Here is a 21,189-nt window from a genome sequence, read left to right on the forward strand (position 1 = left end):
AATAGAACTTTGATTTTCTTATCTATGATGCTTACACATGTACAAAAAGCCTCTAGAAGTAATGTGATATTTCTCCGGAAACAAGAAAAAGACATATTCCGTTTATTTCTTGCACTCATGCAAAAAGGCACGTGCGCATTTTGCCCTATAACTTTGAAAACTACATAAAAAGTGGTAGACCGTTGCGATCGTCAGACGTTTTATAAATGTGTTATACACAACCATTTTTTTTTTTTAATTTTTACTAATATTTCAAATATGTGTGTGCATAGTAGCTCAAATGTCATTCAATTCGAAGTATAACCTTTGTATTTGTAATTATTTGTAAAGTGCTAATTGCCAAATCCTTTTAGTATCTAAAATACAATACTACGTTACCATACAGCGAAATAGGTTTTACAATATTGTTAATTAAATCATAAATAAAACTTAGTGACAAGGTGTGTCTAGATCCATTTAACAACTTAAACGTCGATTAAGGTTCTGTTGTGAACTTTATCAAATGAAACGATAAGACTAAATATTGTGCTAAAAAAGATGAAGATCTTTACCATAAACATCTTTTGATTGTCCAATACAGCGCTTGTGTATTGTTCTTTGGTTTGGCTGTGTTAAACTTAAGGGTTTACTGTATACAACATTCTTATCGCCTCGTTAACAGCCAGGGGCATTTTGAGGCGTGGTCTCCTTGTAGTAGTTGGTGACTACCTTACTGAACGGGAGGCCCGTTGCATGCCATCCGAAGCAATTAGGGTAAAGTTTCTTTCCCAAGGACACAACCATGCCATACTCAGAGAAACTCAAACCGATACGGGTAAGATCTTCACGTGACGTCACATGGCCGGACTCGAACCAACTGAGCTATCGCGACCCCCTCACATGACGTCACGTGGTCGGACTCTAACGAACTGAGCTATCACGGCCCCCTCACACTGCGTCACGTGGTCGGACTCGAACCGACTGAGCTATCACGGCCCCCTCACACTGCGTCACGTGGTCGGACTCTTACCGACTGAGCTAGCACGGCCCCCTCACAAGACGTCACGTGGTCGGACTCTTACCGACTGAGCTAGCACGGCTCCCTCACAAGACGTTACGTGGTCGGACTCTTACCGACTGAGCTAGCACGGCCCCCTCACAAGACGTTACGTGGTCGGACTCTTACCGACTGAGCTAGCACGGTCCCCTTACAAGACGTTACGTGGTCGGACTCTTACCGACTGAGCTAGCACGGCCCCTGTTCTTTCAACAGGGAAAATAATAAAAGGTTAGGAGACATACAGACCAACGAAAGGGTCACATATTACAAACCTCATCCTCAATTTACATATCTATATAACTGTATTTGAAGGCATTATCTACGGTTGACATATCGCATGCATACATATAAACGTTACATGAAAAGTAACTTCCGCTATTAAATGTTCAAGACCAAAATGTAAGGTACATGACAGTGCTAACCATAAAGTATCCCGTCAAACGCATTCTCATAAAGAGATTACTAATGACATACTTCATCAAAATCACAATTTAAACGTCTATCCTGAAATCAAACATGATTTCCTGTATTTCTATCATAATTAATGATAATAATTCGGAGTTTTTATATACCGCCATATCATAGCAACATCGTCGTGTCAAAGCGATCCACAGATTATTATCATTGGTTATTGGGCCTTTAGCAACCAGCCAATGTCTTTCTAAACTCCCTGGGGAGCATACAGCCGGAAATGCCAATTCGGCGCCAACAGCTTACACACGACATTTTTCTAGCACATCTCTTGCCACTACCATGTACTCATTTACAGTGGAGTCGACTTCAACACAGCGGAATAAAGTATTATGTTCAAGGATAAAAGACAGCGGCCATGTTGGGGCTCTAACTGGCGACCACTCGGTCAGTCCTGCGTCCTATCGCTGAACCACCGTGCCTTCTTTATATAAACAATTTTCTAAGGTAAAAGAAAAGTGGAATGATAATTTGACAACTTGACCTTTGATTTAAAATCCTCTGAAATTATAAGTTGGCAAAAGAGTATCAAACCTTGGACATTTCAGAAGGATAGCTTGGCCTTACAGCATCAGTATTCTGGGAGAAATAACCCCACCTCAGAATACCAACCCTCTAGGAGTGGTAACCTCACCTCAGAATACCAACCCTCTCTGAGTGACAACCTCACCTCAGAATACCAATCCTCTGGGAGTGGTAACCTCACCTCAGAATACCAACCCTCTCTGAGTGACAACCTCAACTCAGAATACCAATCATCTGGGAGTGACAACCTCACCTCAGAATACCAATCCTCTCTGAGTGACAACCTCACCTCAGAATACCAATCATCTGGGAGTGACAACATCACCTCAGAATACCAATCCTCTATGAGTGACAACCTCACCTCAGAATACCAATCGTCTGGGAGTGACAACCTCACCTCAGAATACCAATCATCTGGGAGTGACAACCTCACCTCAGAATACCAATCCTCTATGAGTGACAACATCACCTCAGAATACCAATCCTCTATGAGTGACAACCTCACCTCAGAATACCAATCCTCTGGGAGTCATAACCTCACCTCAGAATACCAATCGTCTGGGAGTGACAACCTCATCTCAGAATACCAATCATCTGGGAGTGACAACCTCACCTCAGAATACCAATCCTCTGGGGGTGACAACCTCCCCTCAGAATACCAATCCTCTATGAGTGACAACCTCACCTCAGAATACCAATCCTCTGGGAGTCATAACCTCACCTCAGAATACCAATCGTCTGGGAGTGACAACCTCATATCAGAATACCAATCATCTGGGAGTGACAACCTCACCTCAGAATACCAACCCTCTCTGAGTGACAACCTCACCTTAGAATACCAATCGTCTGGGAGTGACAACCTCACCTCAGAATACCAATCATCTGTGAGTGACAACCTCACCTCAGAATACCAATCATCTGGGAGTGACAAACTCACCCCAGAATACCAATCATCTGTGAGTGACAACCTCACCTCAGAATACCAATCATCTGGGAGTGACAAACTCACCTCAGAATACCAACCCTCTTGGAGTGAAAACCTCACCTTAGAATACCAATCGTCTGGGAGTGATCAACTCACCTCAGAATACCAATCCTCTGGGAGTGACAAACTCACCTCAGAATACCAACCCTCTTGGAGTGACAACCTCACCTCAGAATACCAACCCTCTTGGAGTGACAACCTCACCTTAGAATACCAATCGTCTGTGAGTGATAACCTCACCTCAGAATACCAATCCTCTAGGAGTGGTAACCTCACCTCAGAATACCAATCCTCTGGGAGTGACAACCTCACCTCAGAATACCAATCCTCTGGGAGTGACAACCTCACCTCAGAATACCAATCCTCTGTGAGTGACAACCTCACCTCAGAATACCAATCATCTGGGAGTGACAACCTCACCTCAGAATACCAACCCTCACTGAGTGACAACCTCACCTCAGAATACCAACCCTCTCTGAGTGACATTCTCACCTCAGAATACCAATCATCTGGGAGTGACAACCTCACCTCAGAATACCAACCCTCACTGAGTGGCAACCTCACCTCAGAATACCAATCCTCTGTGAGTGATAACCTCACCTCAGAATACCAATCCTCTGGGAGTGACAACCTCACCTCAGAATACCAATCCTCTGTGAGTGACAACCTCACCTCAGAATACCAACCCTCTAGGAGTGGTAACCTCACCTCAGAATACCAATCATCTGGGAGTGACAACCTCACCTCAGAATACCAATCATCTGGGAGTGACAACCTCACCTCAGAATATCAACCCTCTCTGAGTGATTAACTCACTTGACCTTTGATTACTAACCTTACGGATGTTAATCTGATCTGATCATGACATTTGATTAAGAAATTGCTATTTGACCTTGACGTACTCATGGATATAATTCGGTTAGGGCATACACTTATGTAACATATCGAACGGTGGTTATCCGACCTATACGTCTGGCTTTGATTATTCCATCAATGAATTTTAAATCTCGACAAATACTTACACGGATTACCAACTAAACCCGGTGCCCAAGATAGTATTAACATGTTCCGGCAAGACCGAATCAATATTGCCGATAACGGCCCTTATTAAAACACGCAAAGTGAAAAGTCTGTGTATCATCTTGAAACCTTGGTACGATTGTCTACGGAAGAAGTATTAGATTCTCCATTTAGGAATAGTAAAATGTCACACGATTAGAATAGACAACTTTTGACCTTGATGTAATCCTCTGCTATTGACGATAATGGAATCAAGTGTGTGAAGATCAAGAAAGTGTTATTCAGGGGAAAGAGGCGTTTTACTAATGCTGTACACTGCATCTCGTGAGAGGTGACTTATTGTGTGTCAACGGTAAATATTGTGTCGTGTTTGTTTGTTTAGTCGGTCGGTCCGTTTGGTTGGTTGGTTGATTGGTTGGTAAGTTGGATGGTTGGTGGGTTGGTTGGTGTTGATTGGTTGAAGAAACATACCATGAACGGAGGTATATCTTGGAAATGAGAGGTGCCACTAATTACTATTGTTGCAATTAAATGGTAAAATCATATAACTTTATTTGGATAATTATCTAGCCATTGATATATACATGTATTCAAGTATCCCATATCATAGTCATACAAGGTGGGGTACATTAAGTGCCTACTTTACTCTAAATATGAAGGGGAAATATAGAATACAATCTTGTGGGAGGATATTAGACGAGACCAAGAGCCAAGGGAAACAGAAAGACCAGACCAGACCAGCATCACCATCAGGTAGCTGTTGTCATTGTGACAGACTGCCTTAGTTGATTCTTCAACTTAACACTCGTTACTGCGAGGAAGATGATTAGTTCTGTCCCCAGACATACCAAAGTCTATAAAAATCCGTACTTGATGCTCTCTGCATGACGTTCGACACTGAAGGTGGCGCTGAGGACTGTTGTCAGTACGTTACGATCAGATGGAGTATTAGGATATCAGGTGTGGAATTTCAGTGGCCCACTTATTCGTTGAAAATTGCCCAATACAATAAAAAAAAAAAAAATATATACACCTGAGGATAAAGTGTCTGGAGACATAACACGTATGTGGCAAACTGATGATAACCTGTCTGTGCACTTCAATGTAAAGTGATTGAACAAATGTGTCGATCATAGCTGGAAAACAGAATGAGTGTCTGGGTATTGTCGAGAAACCTGTACAGGATCGAATTCCTTTGTTTGTATACTATGATTTCAGAGAATGAATAGACAATAAACTGCGTTTAAAAAAAAGACTTATACTGAAAATAAAACAAATCAGCCTTAAATATGGTTTATATCAGATGTAATGATGAAGTAGTAAACGCTAAAATTGAAACACTGTTCACATAGTCTGGTAAATATTTGAGAGTAAACTATACTTATACAATCTAAAGAAACAGAAATATACTAGAATCTTAAAAAGTACAAAAATATTTGATTAGACATTTTACGGAACTTATATACTCTTACACTCCATGAGAATAAATCACGAATACTTTTTTTATCAAAAGTTCGGTGTAATCATCCTTAAAAGTCGCATGTATAGTCCGATCAAAATGACCTGTCGTGTTGAACTTTGATTAGCATATTGATTACAGACGATGCTGTAGTCATTTAGGGAAATAGGTGCTTTGTATATATACATGTATATCTAATAGTTGTTTATATTGTAAGAAACCTTATCATCAGCTGTACCATTTGCATTTACACTTGTATACCTGTCTAGAATTAGCGACAAATCATGTGAGCAATTTATTACATACTTACTTGAATATTGGTAAACCATGCATCAAAAATAAATGACACAGCCCCTGTGTTGTCAATATAATATTTTAACAAAAACGAATGGTCCAAAACAGCTCCCTGCTGGACAGTATTTCGAATATGTTTTGTGCTGCCCCGACGCATCAATAAAAGGTTAACACATCTATACACAAATGGAACTGCCCACTTTGAATATTCAACGAAAGGGTCAACATGACAGGTCATTCTGGTTTGACTATAACTGTTGTAAACAAATCAGAAAGATATCAACTCTATCTGTTGATTTAGATAATGAGATAATGAACAATGAAAAGTGCAGAATAATAAATATGCATTGCTTGATGATTGACATGTCCCTCAATTATAAACATGTCCCATTAACAATACATGGAAACTAGTTCAACCATTTCTGAGGGAGGCCGTTGACAGTTCGATATCGTGACGTCACGACACACGCGAATCTCCACTCTACTTACTTAGTCATCGTCGCTACATTTCTTATACTGAAAATGAAGGTTTCTCATGTTTTCACATAATTAGGAGGTAGAGGGGATAGAAGGGAAAAGTAGACAAAAGATCTGTCATTCACAGGACTAGTTATGAACATACAATGGTGGGTGCCAAGATTCAGTTAGGATCTCTTGTTTTCGGCAGTATAGTTAATTCTTTTATTGGCCATTTTTTTTTTCTCTTCTGTTAGTCTACGATTTTACATTTGGTTAAGAGCATTCGTTATATGAGTATCTTATTCATTTATATTTTATTTCACATTCAAAGGCTTTTTATCTTAATATTTCATTTTTTTAATGTCGTTTATGACATGAGTTTTCAGTGCGGATAGGCTATGAAGGAAATGGCTGCTTGTTTGGACGAAAAGTGTTAGGTTGATAATAAAGGAGTTCGCTGAATGTCACTCTGTTAATGAACATCTCAGGATAAAAAGCTAAATACAGCCAGAATGGTTTCCTGTATAGCATTTTATAACAAAAATCTCCGCATCTGACCTCTCCCTGCTTGGTTTTTATTTGTAGGTAAGTATAAGTCAAGTTTCAGAGCGCTAACCAAGGTGGCCATATATTTAAGGAGCAAAAACATACATTGCTAATCACTAGGGTGACCACATAACAATGAAACTTTTTCGGCATAGCCGTATAATTTTCTTTTGGCCCCGGATATGACGCGACAGGTGGCGTTACTGGTCAAGATGAAGTATGTGATTGGTCAATGTAGCGGTAAATGCAAAATGCAGATATGCAGTTAAAGACGAAACAAAATTAAGATTGAATGCAAGCTGAAAAAGTGGATGTATCTAATTAAATGACACATTGATAAACTTATATTCCTGATTTAAATGGAGTCTTATCATCACCAAAAATGATTCAAACTGATATGATTTTGTAATCCGTGCTGAAACGCATTTAATTTAGTTCGTTAATTTTTTTAACAACAGTTTTACATTGTAACCACCAGCATTAAAAATATGCCGATTATCTTTTTTAAAGATATGTCTTGTTTTATATTGTGTCACATTTAATTATTATCTATTGTCTATGTCTCCTTCCATTGTTGCCTTTCTGTATGTTGTCATGCTTTGTCTTATTACGGCCATGATGCTTAGCCGCAAATTTCCGTGCATTTTATGTAAATAACCAATCATCAATGTATGGCAACAAAAATGGTGCAACTCTAGCCCACGGAATTCAACCTAAATCCTTATACATGCACTAAATCATCGTATATACAGCAAAAATAGCGATTCTGAACAAGAATAAATACACTACTATTTATCTGGGTATAATTTATCAAACAGCACTTTGAAGAAAAACCTGCGCGTTGTGACGTTGAAAACCTCCCTTGTCAACTATTTTGAGGTTGTTTTGAAAGACGATGATTATATCTTGCTACGTTAAGGCGTCAACAATATAAATTACGTCCATTACATACGAACTTTGCCTTAGTTTAGCCGCAACTTGTTTTTAAGTTTGCACACAAGGAAATGCCCAAAATGAAACGTATTAACCCAGATTGACTAGTTAGTACGGCGGGTATCATCGATGAAAGCAAAAAACGCTTTCTCTGCCGAAGCATCTGGTCTTAATCTCATTGTACTTTTTAAGGAGTTACCATAAAAATCTGCTTTTTTTGCCCTCGTTTTTTTTTTTAGTTTTTTTTTTTAATTTGCTTTCGTTATTATGTCAGTGTTGTTTGTTGTACTTTCATATAACGCAGAAAAATGCGCTACATTTTCATTTCAACCCTTTTTATTTCTTTAACTTGTTCTATTTATAATACTACTGCCATGCCCTTCATCAACTGATTTGATGTCATAATTTGACGTCATAATTTAGATGTGTTTGGAAGGACGTCATCCGATTGACCCGATCACACTTCGGTTTCAAAGCCAGTTTCGTCATCGAGACGGGTTTGCGAATGGTCACTTAAGTCCACGCACACAGAGAATTGTAAATGTCGTAAAAGCATGGAATGTGCGATTAAGAATTTCTTTACTTTCAATAAAGAGTACAATGCCATTTAAGTTGTTGGAAAAGGTGATGAGTCCGGTAAGGAAATGTTTAAAATATTGTGTAAAAAAAACCCAATTTTCTTTTGCTCGCTAATAGACATTGCAGGAATCGTCTACATATAGTGAAAGTGGTAATTGATGATGTCCTCCTTGGCGTCTTCAGCAGTATTCCTCATTTTGCTCATTTCGCACACAAGGGAAGCCACTCTTGACCAGAGCTATGACAGAACGTTTAGTAAAATTATTAGTTTAAACATATTTTATTGTCAATTAAGTGAACAAAAGGATAAGGCACAAGTTATGTCAACTTATTGACGCCCTCTCCTAAATACAATATATTATCTATTGGCCTAGACAATATTAATGAAATATAACACATTATATACATGTATATATAGTACGAATGTATATCTTAAAATCTTTTGCTGGACTTTATAAAATAATGCACATGTCTGAAAATATTTAGATTAACATTATCGGCATACAGATTGTTACCATACAATAAAGTATTCAATGTTATATTAATATTTAAGTTTCTTAAATTGTCAAATAAAATGCCTCTGCAATTTACATACTTTTCACATTCAAAGAAATAATGATAGGCACTCTCGCAACGATTTCCACAACTACAATCTGGACTATTTATGAGATTTACACGGAACAAATCATAATTCAATGCACTGCATCTATGTCGTAATTTAGTATGGATAATATTTGTCTTTCTGTCACCAAAATTATAAAATGTTGGGTATTTATCTTCATCAGACCTGGATATACTTTTTTTAAAAGTTGCCAAGGAAGGAGATGATCTAGTAGATTCATCCAGGTCATTCCACATGTGTAGAGATGAAGGTATAAAGGAGGAGGTAGTAAGGGAGAGTCTGTAGTGGGGAATTCTGTAATTATTGTTAGTTCGTAAGATGTAGTTGTTAGTATCGCCGACATTTGGAGGAAGAAGAGAATTAAGACAATGTGGAGTTAAGTTCCTATCCATTTTGTAGAATAGACTTAATTTTCTTCGTTTTCGTCTCTCAGAGAGTGTCTCAAGGCTCGTTTCCGAGTATAAAGCTGAAACATTTACATATGATGGTAAACCAGTGATAATTCGTGCTACCTCACGTTGGACTAATTCTAATTTTATAGAGTCTGATATTGAACACCCGTCCCAAAGTTCACATGCGTATTCTAAAATAGGTAAAATAAAAGTTTTGTAAATTCTTAGTAGAGCATCTCGTTTTAATATGAATTTCAATTTCCTTAACATATTGATCTTTTTCATAGCGGACTTATATATAAAATTAACATGATCTCCCCATTTAGCAGATGAACTGATTAATACACCAAGATGCCGATGAGTCTCGGTAAAATTTACAAAAATTCCATCAAAAACAATATCAAGGTCTGCTTCAATTTCGTTTGAATTAGATATGAAAATCATTTCGGTTTTATTAGGGTTAAACGTAACTAACCATGTTTTAGCCCAGGTGTTCAATACTTCAAGATCTCTGTTAAGTATTTGCTCTATCTCTTGACAGGAGTGGGAGGAAACTAAAAGAGAAGTATCATCTGCAAAGAGTCTAGAAACTGATTCAAGAAAATCGGCTATATCATTTATGTATATCAGAAATAGAAGAGGTCCTAGAATCGAGCCTTGAGGCACCCCTGCTTTAATCGTACTAAGAGATGAAAATGAATTGTTTATAAAGACTTTCTGCTTACGATTTGAAAGATAATTTTCAAGCCATTTTATAAGTTCACCAGTAAAACCATATGATTTTAACTTAGTAATAAGTCCCCGATGCCATACACGATCAAAAGCTTTGGAAATGTCGCAAAATATCATGCACGTGTGCTTTTTTTCTTCGAGGGCCAAACAGATTTTGTGGTATAGTTCAATTAACTGAAAAACAGTGGAATGACCTGGCATGAAACCTGACTGATACTGATAAAACAATGAATTATCTAACATAAAATTATGCATATGTTTGTACACAACTCTCTCGAACACTTTTCCTACTGTTGATAAAAGTGAAATTGGTCTATAATTAGTTACAGAATACCTATCATTTTTCTTGAATAGAGGCATAACATTTGCAGTTTTCCATACATCTGGATAAACACATGTTGATAAGGATAAGTTAAATAGCAATGTTAATGATATACAAACAGACTCAACAGTATATTTCAACATATGATGGCTGATTCCATCATGGCCAGATGCCTTGCCGAGTTTCAGTATTTTTAAAACATCTTTAACTTCACTTTGTGTAACTATTATATTACTTAATGTATTATTAGTTCTAGAGGGAAAAAATGGTAATACATGTTCACTGTCATCAAGACTGGTAATGCCACAAAAGTATTTATTTAATAGATTCGCTTTTTCGGAGTCTGTAGTGGCTAGAGAATTAGAATCAGTATCTATAAGAGTTGGAATCTGTTCAGTTGACATATTGGATTTCATAAGACGTTTAACAAGTCGCCAGTAAGATTTAGGATCCGAACTATAATACTCGTCAATAAGACCATGAACATTTTCATAAAAAATTAAGCGTGCATTTTTTTTCATGTTATTAACTTTATTTCTCTGGTCTTTATATTTTCTAATATCCGGATCGCGTTTTGTCGTTTTGGCCTTTTTATATAACCTATCACGGAATCTGATATTTTTCCTTATTTCCGAATTCATCCACGGCTTATCATTAGGTCTAATGGAAACTTCTTTAGAGGGGATACATTGATTAGCAAATTGTAAAAATAAATCGGTAAAACGATCACAAGCTAAATCTACAGAATCGCAATTTGAAATCATATTTTCCCAATTATACTCAGATAACAGATTATTAAAACGATAAAAGTCAGCTCTTCTATAAATCCAAACTTTACGTATATAACTCGGAGAAATAATTCCGGGTACTTTGATGCTACATGTAGTCATACAGCCATCATGGTCACTAATATTCCTATCGATAGCAACAGTTGAAGAAATAGAACTGGAAAGAGAATCAGATAAAAGTATAGGGTCAAGTAGAGTATTTCTTGTCTGCCCAAACCGTGTTGGTTCATTTATAACATTTACGAGACTGAAGGAATTAATGATGTCACAGAAAATGCGAGTGGGTTGAACAGTTAATAAGTCTACATTTAGGTCACCAGTTACAATTACGTTTGAACACAGATCAAAAGCATTACTTAAAGAAGCGCGAAGATGTTCCCAAAATATCGCAGTGGAATGTTCTGGTCTGTAGGCGGTACATACAATAATTGAGTAATTTTTTAAATTAATCTGAACCCAAACTGTTTCATCCTCTGGATTTTCTAGATGATGTAACCTAGTAACATTTAATAAATTTTTAACGTACACAAGAATCCCCCCACCCGCGTAGTTTCTATCACGTCTAACAGGGGCATGAAAACCTTCGATTGTCAAATCGTCAGACGATATTCTGTCATCAAGATGAGTTTCGGTTAAACATATTACGTCATATTCACTGATTATATCTTCCACATATTCTAATTTATTTCGAACGCTTCTAATATTCAAGTGAAAAAGTGAAAGCTCGTCAAGGCTCGGACCAGGATTCGGCTTAACATCCATACATTGTAGAATCAATAATACAAGTACTAGCGAAAAATCCAAATTATGGAAACAAGAAAAAATATTGGTAACTATACAATGTAAATAGTGAATAATATAATGATTCATTTTTAAAATTTTACTGATTTTTAGAAGAAAAATAAAGTTCGACTTAATCAAACAATAACTGTAAGCCTTAGAATAGAAAACACCAATCGCCATTATATGGCTCATATAATCGTTACCCATTATCAAAACAGAAACGCGAGTAGTTTGTTAGGCGATTGGGTTTACATTCAGACAAACTTGCAGTCCAGCAAAATGTTAGATATATGAATTCTTAAAGTAAGGACATCTTAAGTAAGCAAAAAAGGAAGTCATAATATGTACATATAAATTTGAAAGATGACATGTAAAAAAAGACCATGAGTCGTATAATCACAGTCACGTAAAGCAACATGGTTCTGTTGAGTAACAAAAAACGAGAGGAGACATTTATCAAAATAAGGACTTATTCATATATGAAGAATTTATAAACAAATGGCTGGGAAAAACACACCGTGAAACACACTATCTTACATACAACGCGTTAGTACATGCACTCAAATGTACATATGTTACATGTATACGTGTACATGTAACAGATAGACTAGTTATTAAACGGATAGATATACATAATCATGCTTCAAAGTACAATACTGGCTATGGTAGTTGTGGACTCTTATACATGTAATACACTGTACATGTAGTTTTGGTGGGGTAGTGTGGGAGTTTTTTCCTCCTCCAGACGGTTAAGGATAAACTAATCACTATTCAAAACATTCAGCTAATACAAATGTCCGTCACATTCCGTGCCAAAATAAGCTTTCTCCAAGTTCATTCCATTCCTTCTGGGGTATGCAAGTCATTCCTGCCGTTTGGATAAGGAAAAAACAAAGACACTACCAAATTAATGCGAAAGTTAAGTGAAAATTATTACCCTTTTAATGTTTTCGACTTAAGACGTTTAAGATTATTACCATGAGATAATATATTTCCGTGTTTATATTGGGAAAGAAGTACTGCCGATGTTTATCTAATTTAATCGCTAACACAAACATAGAAATGTTGTTTTTGTCAGCCACATATCGCAGTATGACATTGAATATTTGAATATTTCCATGTCTTTTAAGTATTGGGTTTAGATATAACTCGGTGTTTCGCTTTTAATCGTCAATCAAACTTCATATTGAAATTAAATACAACGCTCCGGTTACATATCATCATCAACCTCTCCCTTTATAGAGATAAAAGTTACATTCTAATTGGCTGGCTAATTACTATAGTAAAAAGGGGAAAAAAATGATGAATTATTGAAAATTGAGATTTTGTTGACAATCTGTATATAAATTACAAATTTGAAACACGCGGCGCGCCTAACGAATTATTTGTCTATTACAGAAGACGTGACGAACGCTTGCTACAGGAACGCTGAAGATATCACAACCAACTGGCATCTTATCTGGAAACTTTCAAAGTGGAACCAATGAGACGCCAAGAATAATTTCCAGAATCTGTTCCTTAAAACTAATTTGGTCACTTGCGCCAAGAATAATTTCCAGAATCTGTTCCTTAAAACCAATTTTGTCACTGGCGCCAAGAATAATTTCCAGAATCTGTTCCTTAAACTAATTTTCTCACAGGCGCCAGGAATAATTTCAAGAATCTGTTCCTTAAAACCAATTCGGTCACTTGCGCTAAGAATAATTTCCAGAATCTGTTCCTTACTAGTAATTTGGTGACTTGCGCCAAGAATACTTTCCAGAATCTGTTCCTTAAAACTAATTTGGTCACTGGCGTCAAGAATAATTTCCAGAATCTGTTCCTTAAAACAAATTCGGTCGTTGGCGCCATGAATAATTTCCAGAATCTGTTCCTTAAAACCAATTTGGTGACTTGCGCCAAGAATAATTTCAAGAATCTGTTCCTTAAAACCAATTTGGTGACTTGCGCCAAGAATAATTTCAAGAATCTGTTCCGTAAAACCAATTTTCTCAGAGGCGCCAGGAATAATTTCCAGAATCAGTTCCGTAAACCAAATTTTGTCACTGGCGCCAAGAATAATTTCCAGAATCTGTTCCTTAAAACTAATTTGGTCACTGGCGTCAAGAATAATTTCCAGAATCTGTTCCTTAAAACAAATTCGGTCGTTGGCGCCATGAATAATTTTCAGAATCTGTTCCTTAAAACCAATTTGGTCCCTTGCGCCAAGAATAATTTCAAAAATCTGTTCCGTAAAACCCATTTTCTCACAGGCGCCAGGAATAATCTCCAGAATCTGTTCCGTAAACCCAATTTTGTCACTGGCGCCAAGAACAATTTCCAGAATCTGTTCCTTAAAACTAATTTGGTCACTGGCGCCAAGAATAATTTCCAGAATCTGTTCCTTAAACCAATTTAATCCTTAGTACTAATAATAATTTCCAGAATCTGTTCCTTAAAACCAATTTGGTCACTTGCGCCAAGAATAATATTTAGAATCTGTTGCATAAAACAAATTTGGTCACTGACGCAGAGAATAATTTCCGGAATCTGTATATGGTTACGATGGCAGCGATGACATGTAGCTTCTCAGTATAGTATTAAGTTCTTGAATGACAAGGTAATTATCGTCGAGCTGGTTCATTTTTGCTGGATCCTTTAAACGTTCAATGGTTACTTTTGGGTATCCAACAGACACTAGAGCAAAATCGAGTAATATTCTCCACTCTGTTTCAGCGGAAATTAATGGTTCCTGGGGGTAAATATCCAACCAGTCAATGAGTCCGCATTTGGTCGGGATAACATCTTTATCGGAAATAAAACAGCGAGCTGTGGATACAAAAATGTACTGAATATCCCTTTAAAGAAATGGTAACAAAATTCAAAAGACTTGCTGAGGAACCAAACATCAGCACTTCGTGGTTCAGTGGTCCAAATTTATCAACCATCTCAAAGTCTTTTTATGAGTCACGGTATTTAAGGAATAACTTGAATATATCTTTATGGAGGTATAACACCATAAAAAAGAGTGAAGTCTAAATAAACCGAAGCGGTTTATGATGAGACAGTACTACGGATTTTTGTGTTATAATCCATAACATAAAAAATATATTCAAGTTATTCCTTATAATTTAATCTATGCCCTGCGAAAATTCACTTTATTGATGGACCATCCGCTAATCAAAAGTGACGTTATGAAAGGCGACGTCATTGTTTACGTCATTTAAGCAATGAACAGTGGTTTTAATGTTGTTATTGACGATATGGCAACAAGATGTATGGTGGGCAAATGGCATGGGGAACCCGTTAGGGTTCCCATGCTACATTTGCCCACCATACATCTTGCTACCATATCTACTTATATTTATATTGTCTTACCATTTCCGTCAACTTTGAAAAAAACTGAATCAACAAAAAAAAAATCCCGCCCTTTTTAATGTCACATGACCAACTGGGTGTTATAGCCTGAGGCACTGGGTGTTATAGGCGTATGGTGGCAACTGCTTCTTAGCATTGTGTCAATGGGGAAATGCGGAGCAAATGTAATATAGACTAATAACTTGAAAATCTTGTATTGAATAGAATCTTACATCGGCCTGTGCGGTGGAAAGGAACATATCAAGCCTCGTGCTGCCCAGCCAAGCTCTTACATTCGGCTAGAGATATCACTTTCTATGGTACATGTCCAGGTCAGATATTTTTCTAAAATATTGTAACTAAACAAAGGAACACATTTTAATGTGTTGTGAGTCTTTTGTACCTTGTCATCAAGGTAATGTGCGTTGAAATTGATGACGTTATCAGTTTTTGACGTAGTAAGGCTACATGAAATGATGACGTTACGCTATCGTGAGTTATCTTTCCTTACCAAAAACAGATAACCACATGTGAAGTATGGGAGAAACTATGATCGCTCCATACATGATATTGACCTGCAGTTAAGTGTCGTAAATGTGTTTTATATTAAAGTATTTGGGGTGTATTAAGTGCAGAGTGCAGATAGTCTGGGATCTGTCGATTTTGATGTAATTATGCACACGGATCCGAGTAGGTCCTGTTCTCTTATTGTGGTTGCTTACACTATTAGACTTCGCCAGGAATTTGTCACCAGATGATGTTAATGTAGCTTAAAATAGCATTAGTTGTACCTGGTGTCCTTTCTGTAGGAAACAAGGCTGTTAAAATAGATCTGTATGCTGCTTCTGTTGTTAAACGATATAGCCAGATGACTAAATCCTGAAATGGCAAACCTATTTACTGGGAACAGTTCATCTCTGAAATATATAGTATGCCCACGAGGTATCAAAGTAAAGAATGATTTCTCAAGTGCAAAAAAAAAATCTGCAATACTACAGACAAGCCTGCAGTCACGGCACCTTAATCAAGTGTCAAGTAGCCCAAGTTAAGGTCGTTGACAATCTTGCTTCGCCGCTACATGTATCAGTTGAGGGGAAAGATTACTTGTCACTACATGAAGAGCTTGGTGTTAATATAGGCACAAATGGATCAACAGAGGAACAATTGCTGTGGGTAAGATAAGTTCTTGAATGAAGGAATGTGCTTTTTCCGAAAGTTTTTTTATTTATCGTAATTTACCACGAACGAGGAAGTCAGGCAACATAACGAAATGTTCGATGCTTGTCTAATGATGTTTTGGTTAGAAAAATGTGTTGATCTCTCAGGTTCCGGGTTAGTTATCAACACGTGCTCAAATGCTCCCTATGTTCGATGATACAGCCGATACCTTAAGTGGTTCCTGATATTTTTCCGTGTTGGTAACTTTGGTTTTTAACTAGACTCTCCGTACAGGTTTCAGGCCAACATGTCCCCTTTCTACTTCCCAGAGGCTTATGAAGCAATGTATAGTTAATATAATTAGAGGGAATGCCTCATTTTTTCTGGGCGACATACAACGTAATAATATTTTCCAGAACTGCTGATGAACATCTCGGGAGATAAGAATCAGTTTTCGATAGATTTGTCAAACACGGCTTGAAACTTAAACTTTCTACATGTGAATTTGTCAAACCATCAGTGACATATTTTGGTCATTAAGTAGAGACCGACCTAGAGAAAGTGTCGACAGTCAAAGATTGTTCAAGATATGCTTCAATTTCTGGCTTTCTTTGGTAACTATCGGCGTTTTATTCCGGATAACGCAAATATAGTACAACCTCAATTCTAGAAGGTCATGACTTAGCTTTAAAGTCAAAAGATCTAAAGCGATTCTTCAAAAGGCTGAATTTGTATGGAAAGACTCAACAGAAGATTTTTTAACGTCCTATTAACAGCCAGTGTCATTTAAGGACGTGCCAGGTTTTGGAGGTGGAGGAAAGCGGGAGTACCCGGAAAAACCACCGGCCTACAGTCAGTACCTGGCAACTGCCCCACGTAGGTTTCGAACTCGCAACCCAGAGGTGGAGGGCTAGTGATACCTTAACCACTAGACCACCGCTGCCCCACCAGAAGAATTTTGATTGTATTAAATAGAAACTCGCACGAATACCTGTATTACCCTATGCTGACTACTCTAAACCATTTATTCTCTATACTGTTGCCTGCGGTAGCGGCTTGGGGGCGGGGGTACTAGTTAAATCCGACATCTGTATAGTGACAGTAATTATGTAACTAAGTTGGTGTTATATTTTGTATTAGTTTTCTTATATTTTGTATTAGTTTCATTTTGTATTAGCATATCTTGAGCAATCGAAGGATTTGGCTAATTTTTCAAAATAGGCCAAGAGCGTATATCAGTAAATATATAAACCGAAAGCATCAGAGTTATATAGCTCGCATGCCCGTCGACCATTACAGGTTGCGTTTTGATGGCTTCATTGACAGGGATAGATTTTCGGAGAAGTATACGTAGTAGGCGAGCCTTGATTGGCATCCGTTTGCAAATAGACCCGAGTAAGACCGTCATTGAATAAAAACTAGGTAATGGGCGATATCCATTAACAGTACCAGAATGTTAAACCAGGGTCATTAGCTGGAGAGAGTAATGGCGTATTTGTAAACTGTCTTTATGATCACAAATGTACGGAAATCTCACGGTATACGGTGTGGGATGAGCTCAGCTTGACAATTACGATAATCAATAATGATCCACCTTGACGCAGGGACAAACACGACAAAAACACTATTATGGGGATATGCGCAAGTTTGGTGGATTTTCTCCCGCGATATAGACGATTTCTTAATAGTGAAGAGGTGTTATCGGCATTATAACTCTTCCGCAGACCAATTTCGTACTTCAGGATGAGCCTCTAAAGAGTACTTCACAGTTACATTTAATCATTGTGATTGGTGTAAATGGAATATGGTAATATACAGGCATATTCAAATGTACAAAGTGTTGGGTACTTGCATTAATATTACAGTTTACCGTGATTGGTACATGCCAAATTAAGAGCTCAGTGAAAATTATAGATAAGTCAATACCGGACAATTTTAACATGTTGGAGGATCTACAATCAAGATATTACAAGAAAAGAATGAAGGATGATACCAGTGTGTCGCTCGACCAGATGTCCGTCATTGTCCGGATATTACCAACCAGACGTCCGCCATTGTCCGGATAATACCAACCAGCCGTCCGTCATTGTCCGGATATTACCAACCGGACGTCCGCCATTGTCCGGATATTACCAACCAGCCGTCCGCCATTGTCCGGATATTACCAACCAGACGTCCACGATTGTCCGGATATTACAAACCAGCCGTCCGCCATTGCCCGGATAATACCAACCAGACGTCCACGATTGTTCGGATATTACCAACCAGACAACCACGATTGTCCGGATATTACGAACCAGACTTCCGCCATTGTCCGGATATTACCAACCAGACGTCCACGATTGTTCGGATATTACCAACCAGACGTCCGCCATTGTCCGGATATTACCAACCAGACGTCCACGATTGTTCGGATATTACCAACCAGACGTCCACGATTGTCCGGATAATACCAACCAGACGTCCACGATTGTCCGGATATTACGAACCAGACGTCCACCATTGCCCGGATAATACCAACCAGACGTCCACGATTGTCCGGATAATACCAACCAGACGTCCACGATTGTTCGGATATTACCAACAAGACAACCACGATTGTCCGGATATTACGAACCAGACGTCCACCATTGTCCGGATATTACCAACCAGACGTCCCCCATCGTCCGGATATTACCAACCAGATGTCCGCCATTGTCCGGATATCACCAACCAGACGTCCGCCATTGTCCGGATATTACCAACCAGATGTCCGTCATTGTCCGGATATTACCAACCAGACGTCCGCCATTGTCCGGATATTACCAACCAGACGTCCGCCATTGTCCGGATAATACCAACCAGACGTCCGTCATTGTCCAGATATTACCAACCAGACGTCCGTCATTGTCCAGATATTACCAACCAGACGTCCGTCATTGTCCAGATATTACCAACCAGACGTCCGCCATTGTCCGGATATTACCAACCAGACGACCACGATTGTCCGGATATTACCAACCAGACGTCCGCCATTGTCCGGATAATACCAACCAGACGTCCGTCATTGTCCAGATATTACCAACCAGACGTCCGTCATTGTCCGGATATAACCAACCAGACGTCCGCCATTGTCCGGATATTACCAACCAGACGTCCGCCATTGTCCGGATAATACCAACCAGACGTCCGTCATTGTCCAGATATTACCAACCAGACGTCCGCCATTGTCCGGAAATTACCAACCAGACGACCACGATTGTCCGGATATTACCAACCAGACGTCCGCCATTGTTCGGATATTACCAACCAGACGTCCGTCATTGTCCGGATAATACCAACCAGACGTCCCCCATCGTCCGGATATTACCAACCAGACGTCCGCCATTGTCCGGATATTACAAACCAGCCGTCCGCCATTGTCCGGATAATACCAACCAGACGTCCGCCATTGTCCGGATATTACCAATCAGACTTCCGTCATTGTCCGGATATTACCAACCAGACGTCCACGATTGTCCGGATAATACCAACCAGATTTCCGCCATTGTCCGGATATTACCAACCAGACGTCCGCCATTGTCCGGATATTACCAACCAGACGTCTGTCATTGGCCGTATAATACCAACCATAAGCTACAGATCGCTGGCGTCCGTAAGGGGGTTTGACTCTTACTTTGAGTGCTGTTTGGTTGTACCCTAGAATGCATGGTTGTTTTTCTAAACCTTATTCAGCAACAGGTGTCTTGGATCGGGGCAGATATGGTAGCAATCTAATTAAAATTAGACTTGTAATTTCCACTCTTCTACGATACTCTACGATACACTTCAATACAAGTTCTAACGATGCCCCGTAGGAGGTCATCTCAGCATGACCTTTGAGCTTCAATTATAAGCCAATGAAAATGGTCCATGACGTCATTAATCAACCAATGACAAAGAGTCTTATACGAGCCTTCGGTTGCGTCTCCTTAGTATTGCGACTCAATTCAGCGGTTGATTTGAAATACATTCGCAAACAGAACTGCATTATATTAATGGCCAAGGTAATAAAACTATTGTTAATCCTTTGGACGTTACATTGAAAGAAGAACAGAAAACGATTAAACAATATCTCGTCGACAGGACGGATTCCCTTTCAAACTTCTTTTTTTCACGACACTGTTGCCTTCACTGGCTATCTCTCGTACGATGAAGGAAAAACCAAACGGACAGCAAACGTTTGTTTAATTATCAATTCGTTGAGGTATCTTGGTGAGCCGGAGTGCTTGAAGCCATATTGTTTACCGTTGCTATCGACCATGGGAATACCTTGGGAACGTTGTGTAAGTATTGATACTTCCAAAGAATGAAATCACACCGACACTTTCAAAGGTGGCGCGTTGATTGGCTGAGCTCAAATGTCATGGTGAGATGACCTCTTACGGGTCATTGAAGTGATCGTAGAATGTTCTTGAGGAGCGGAAACTACAAGTCTAATTTGCATTAGATTGATATGGTAGTATAGTTGGACCCTAGAATGCACCGTTGTTTTTCTACACCTAAATCAACAACAGGTGGCTATGCATCATATACTAGCTGTTATATTTCCTTTCATGTGCATGTTTGGTGGATGGTTAAGGTGATAGTCAATGCCATAGATACCAAACCCCAGTAACCCCGGGGTAATGTAGGTGATATTGCTGTACCGTTCTATAGCAGAGGGTTCTCCGACAGGTCAACGGAGGAATCTTGATATCATAAATGTACATATATATGGCAATCTTC

The 21,189-nt window shown here is 38.5% G+C and overlaps 1 protein-coding gene across 1 annotated transcript; it reads left to right on the forward strand.

Annotated features, from left to right (window-relative positions):
• Positions 1-781: 781 nt before the first annotated feature.
• On the forward strand, positions 782-3,831 carry LOC117334833 (P17/29C-like protein DDB_G0287399). Its single transcript, XM_033894650.1, has 2 exons — positions 782-814; positions 2,059-3,831. The coding sequence occupies exons 1-2, from the start codon at positions 782-784 to the stop codon at positions 3,829-3,831; spliced, it is 1,806 nt and encodes a 601-aa protein (XP_033750541.1).
• The last annotated feature ends 17,358 nt before the right edge of the window (positions 3,832-21,189 follow it).

Source organism: Pecten maximus, chromosome 9 (assembly GCF_902652985.1).
Source record: "Pecten maximus chromosome 9, xPecMax1.1, whole genome shotgun sequence".
Taxonomy (NCBI): domain Eukaryota; kingdom Metazoa; phylum Mollusca; class Bivalvia; order Pectinida; family Pectinidae; genus Pecten; species Pecten maximus.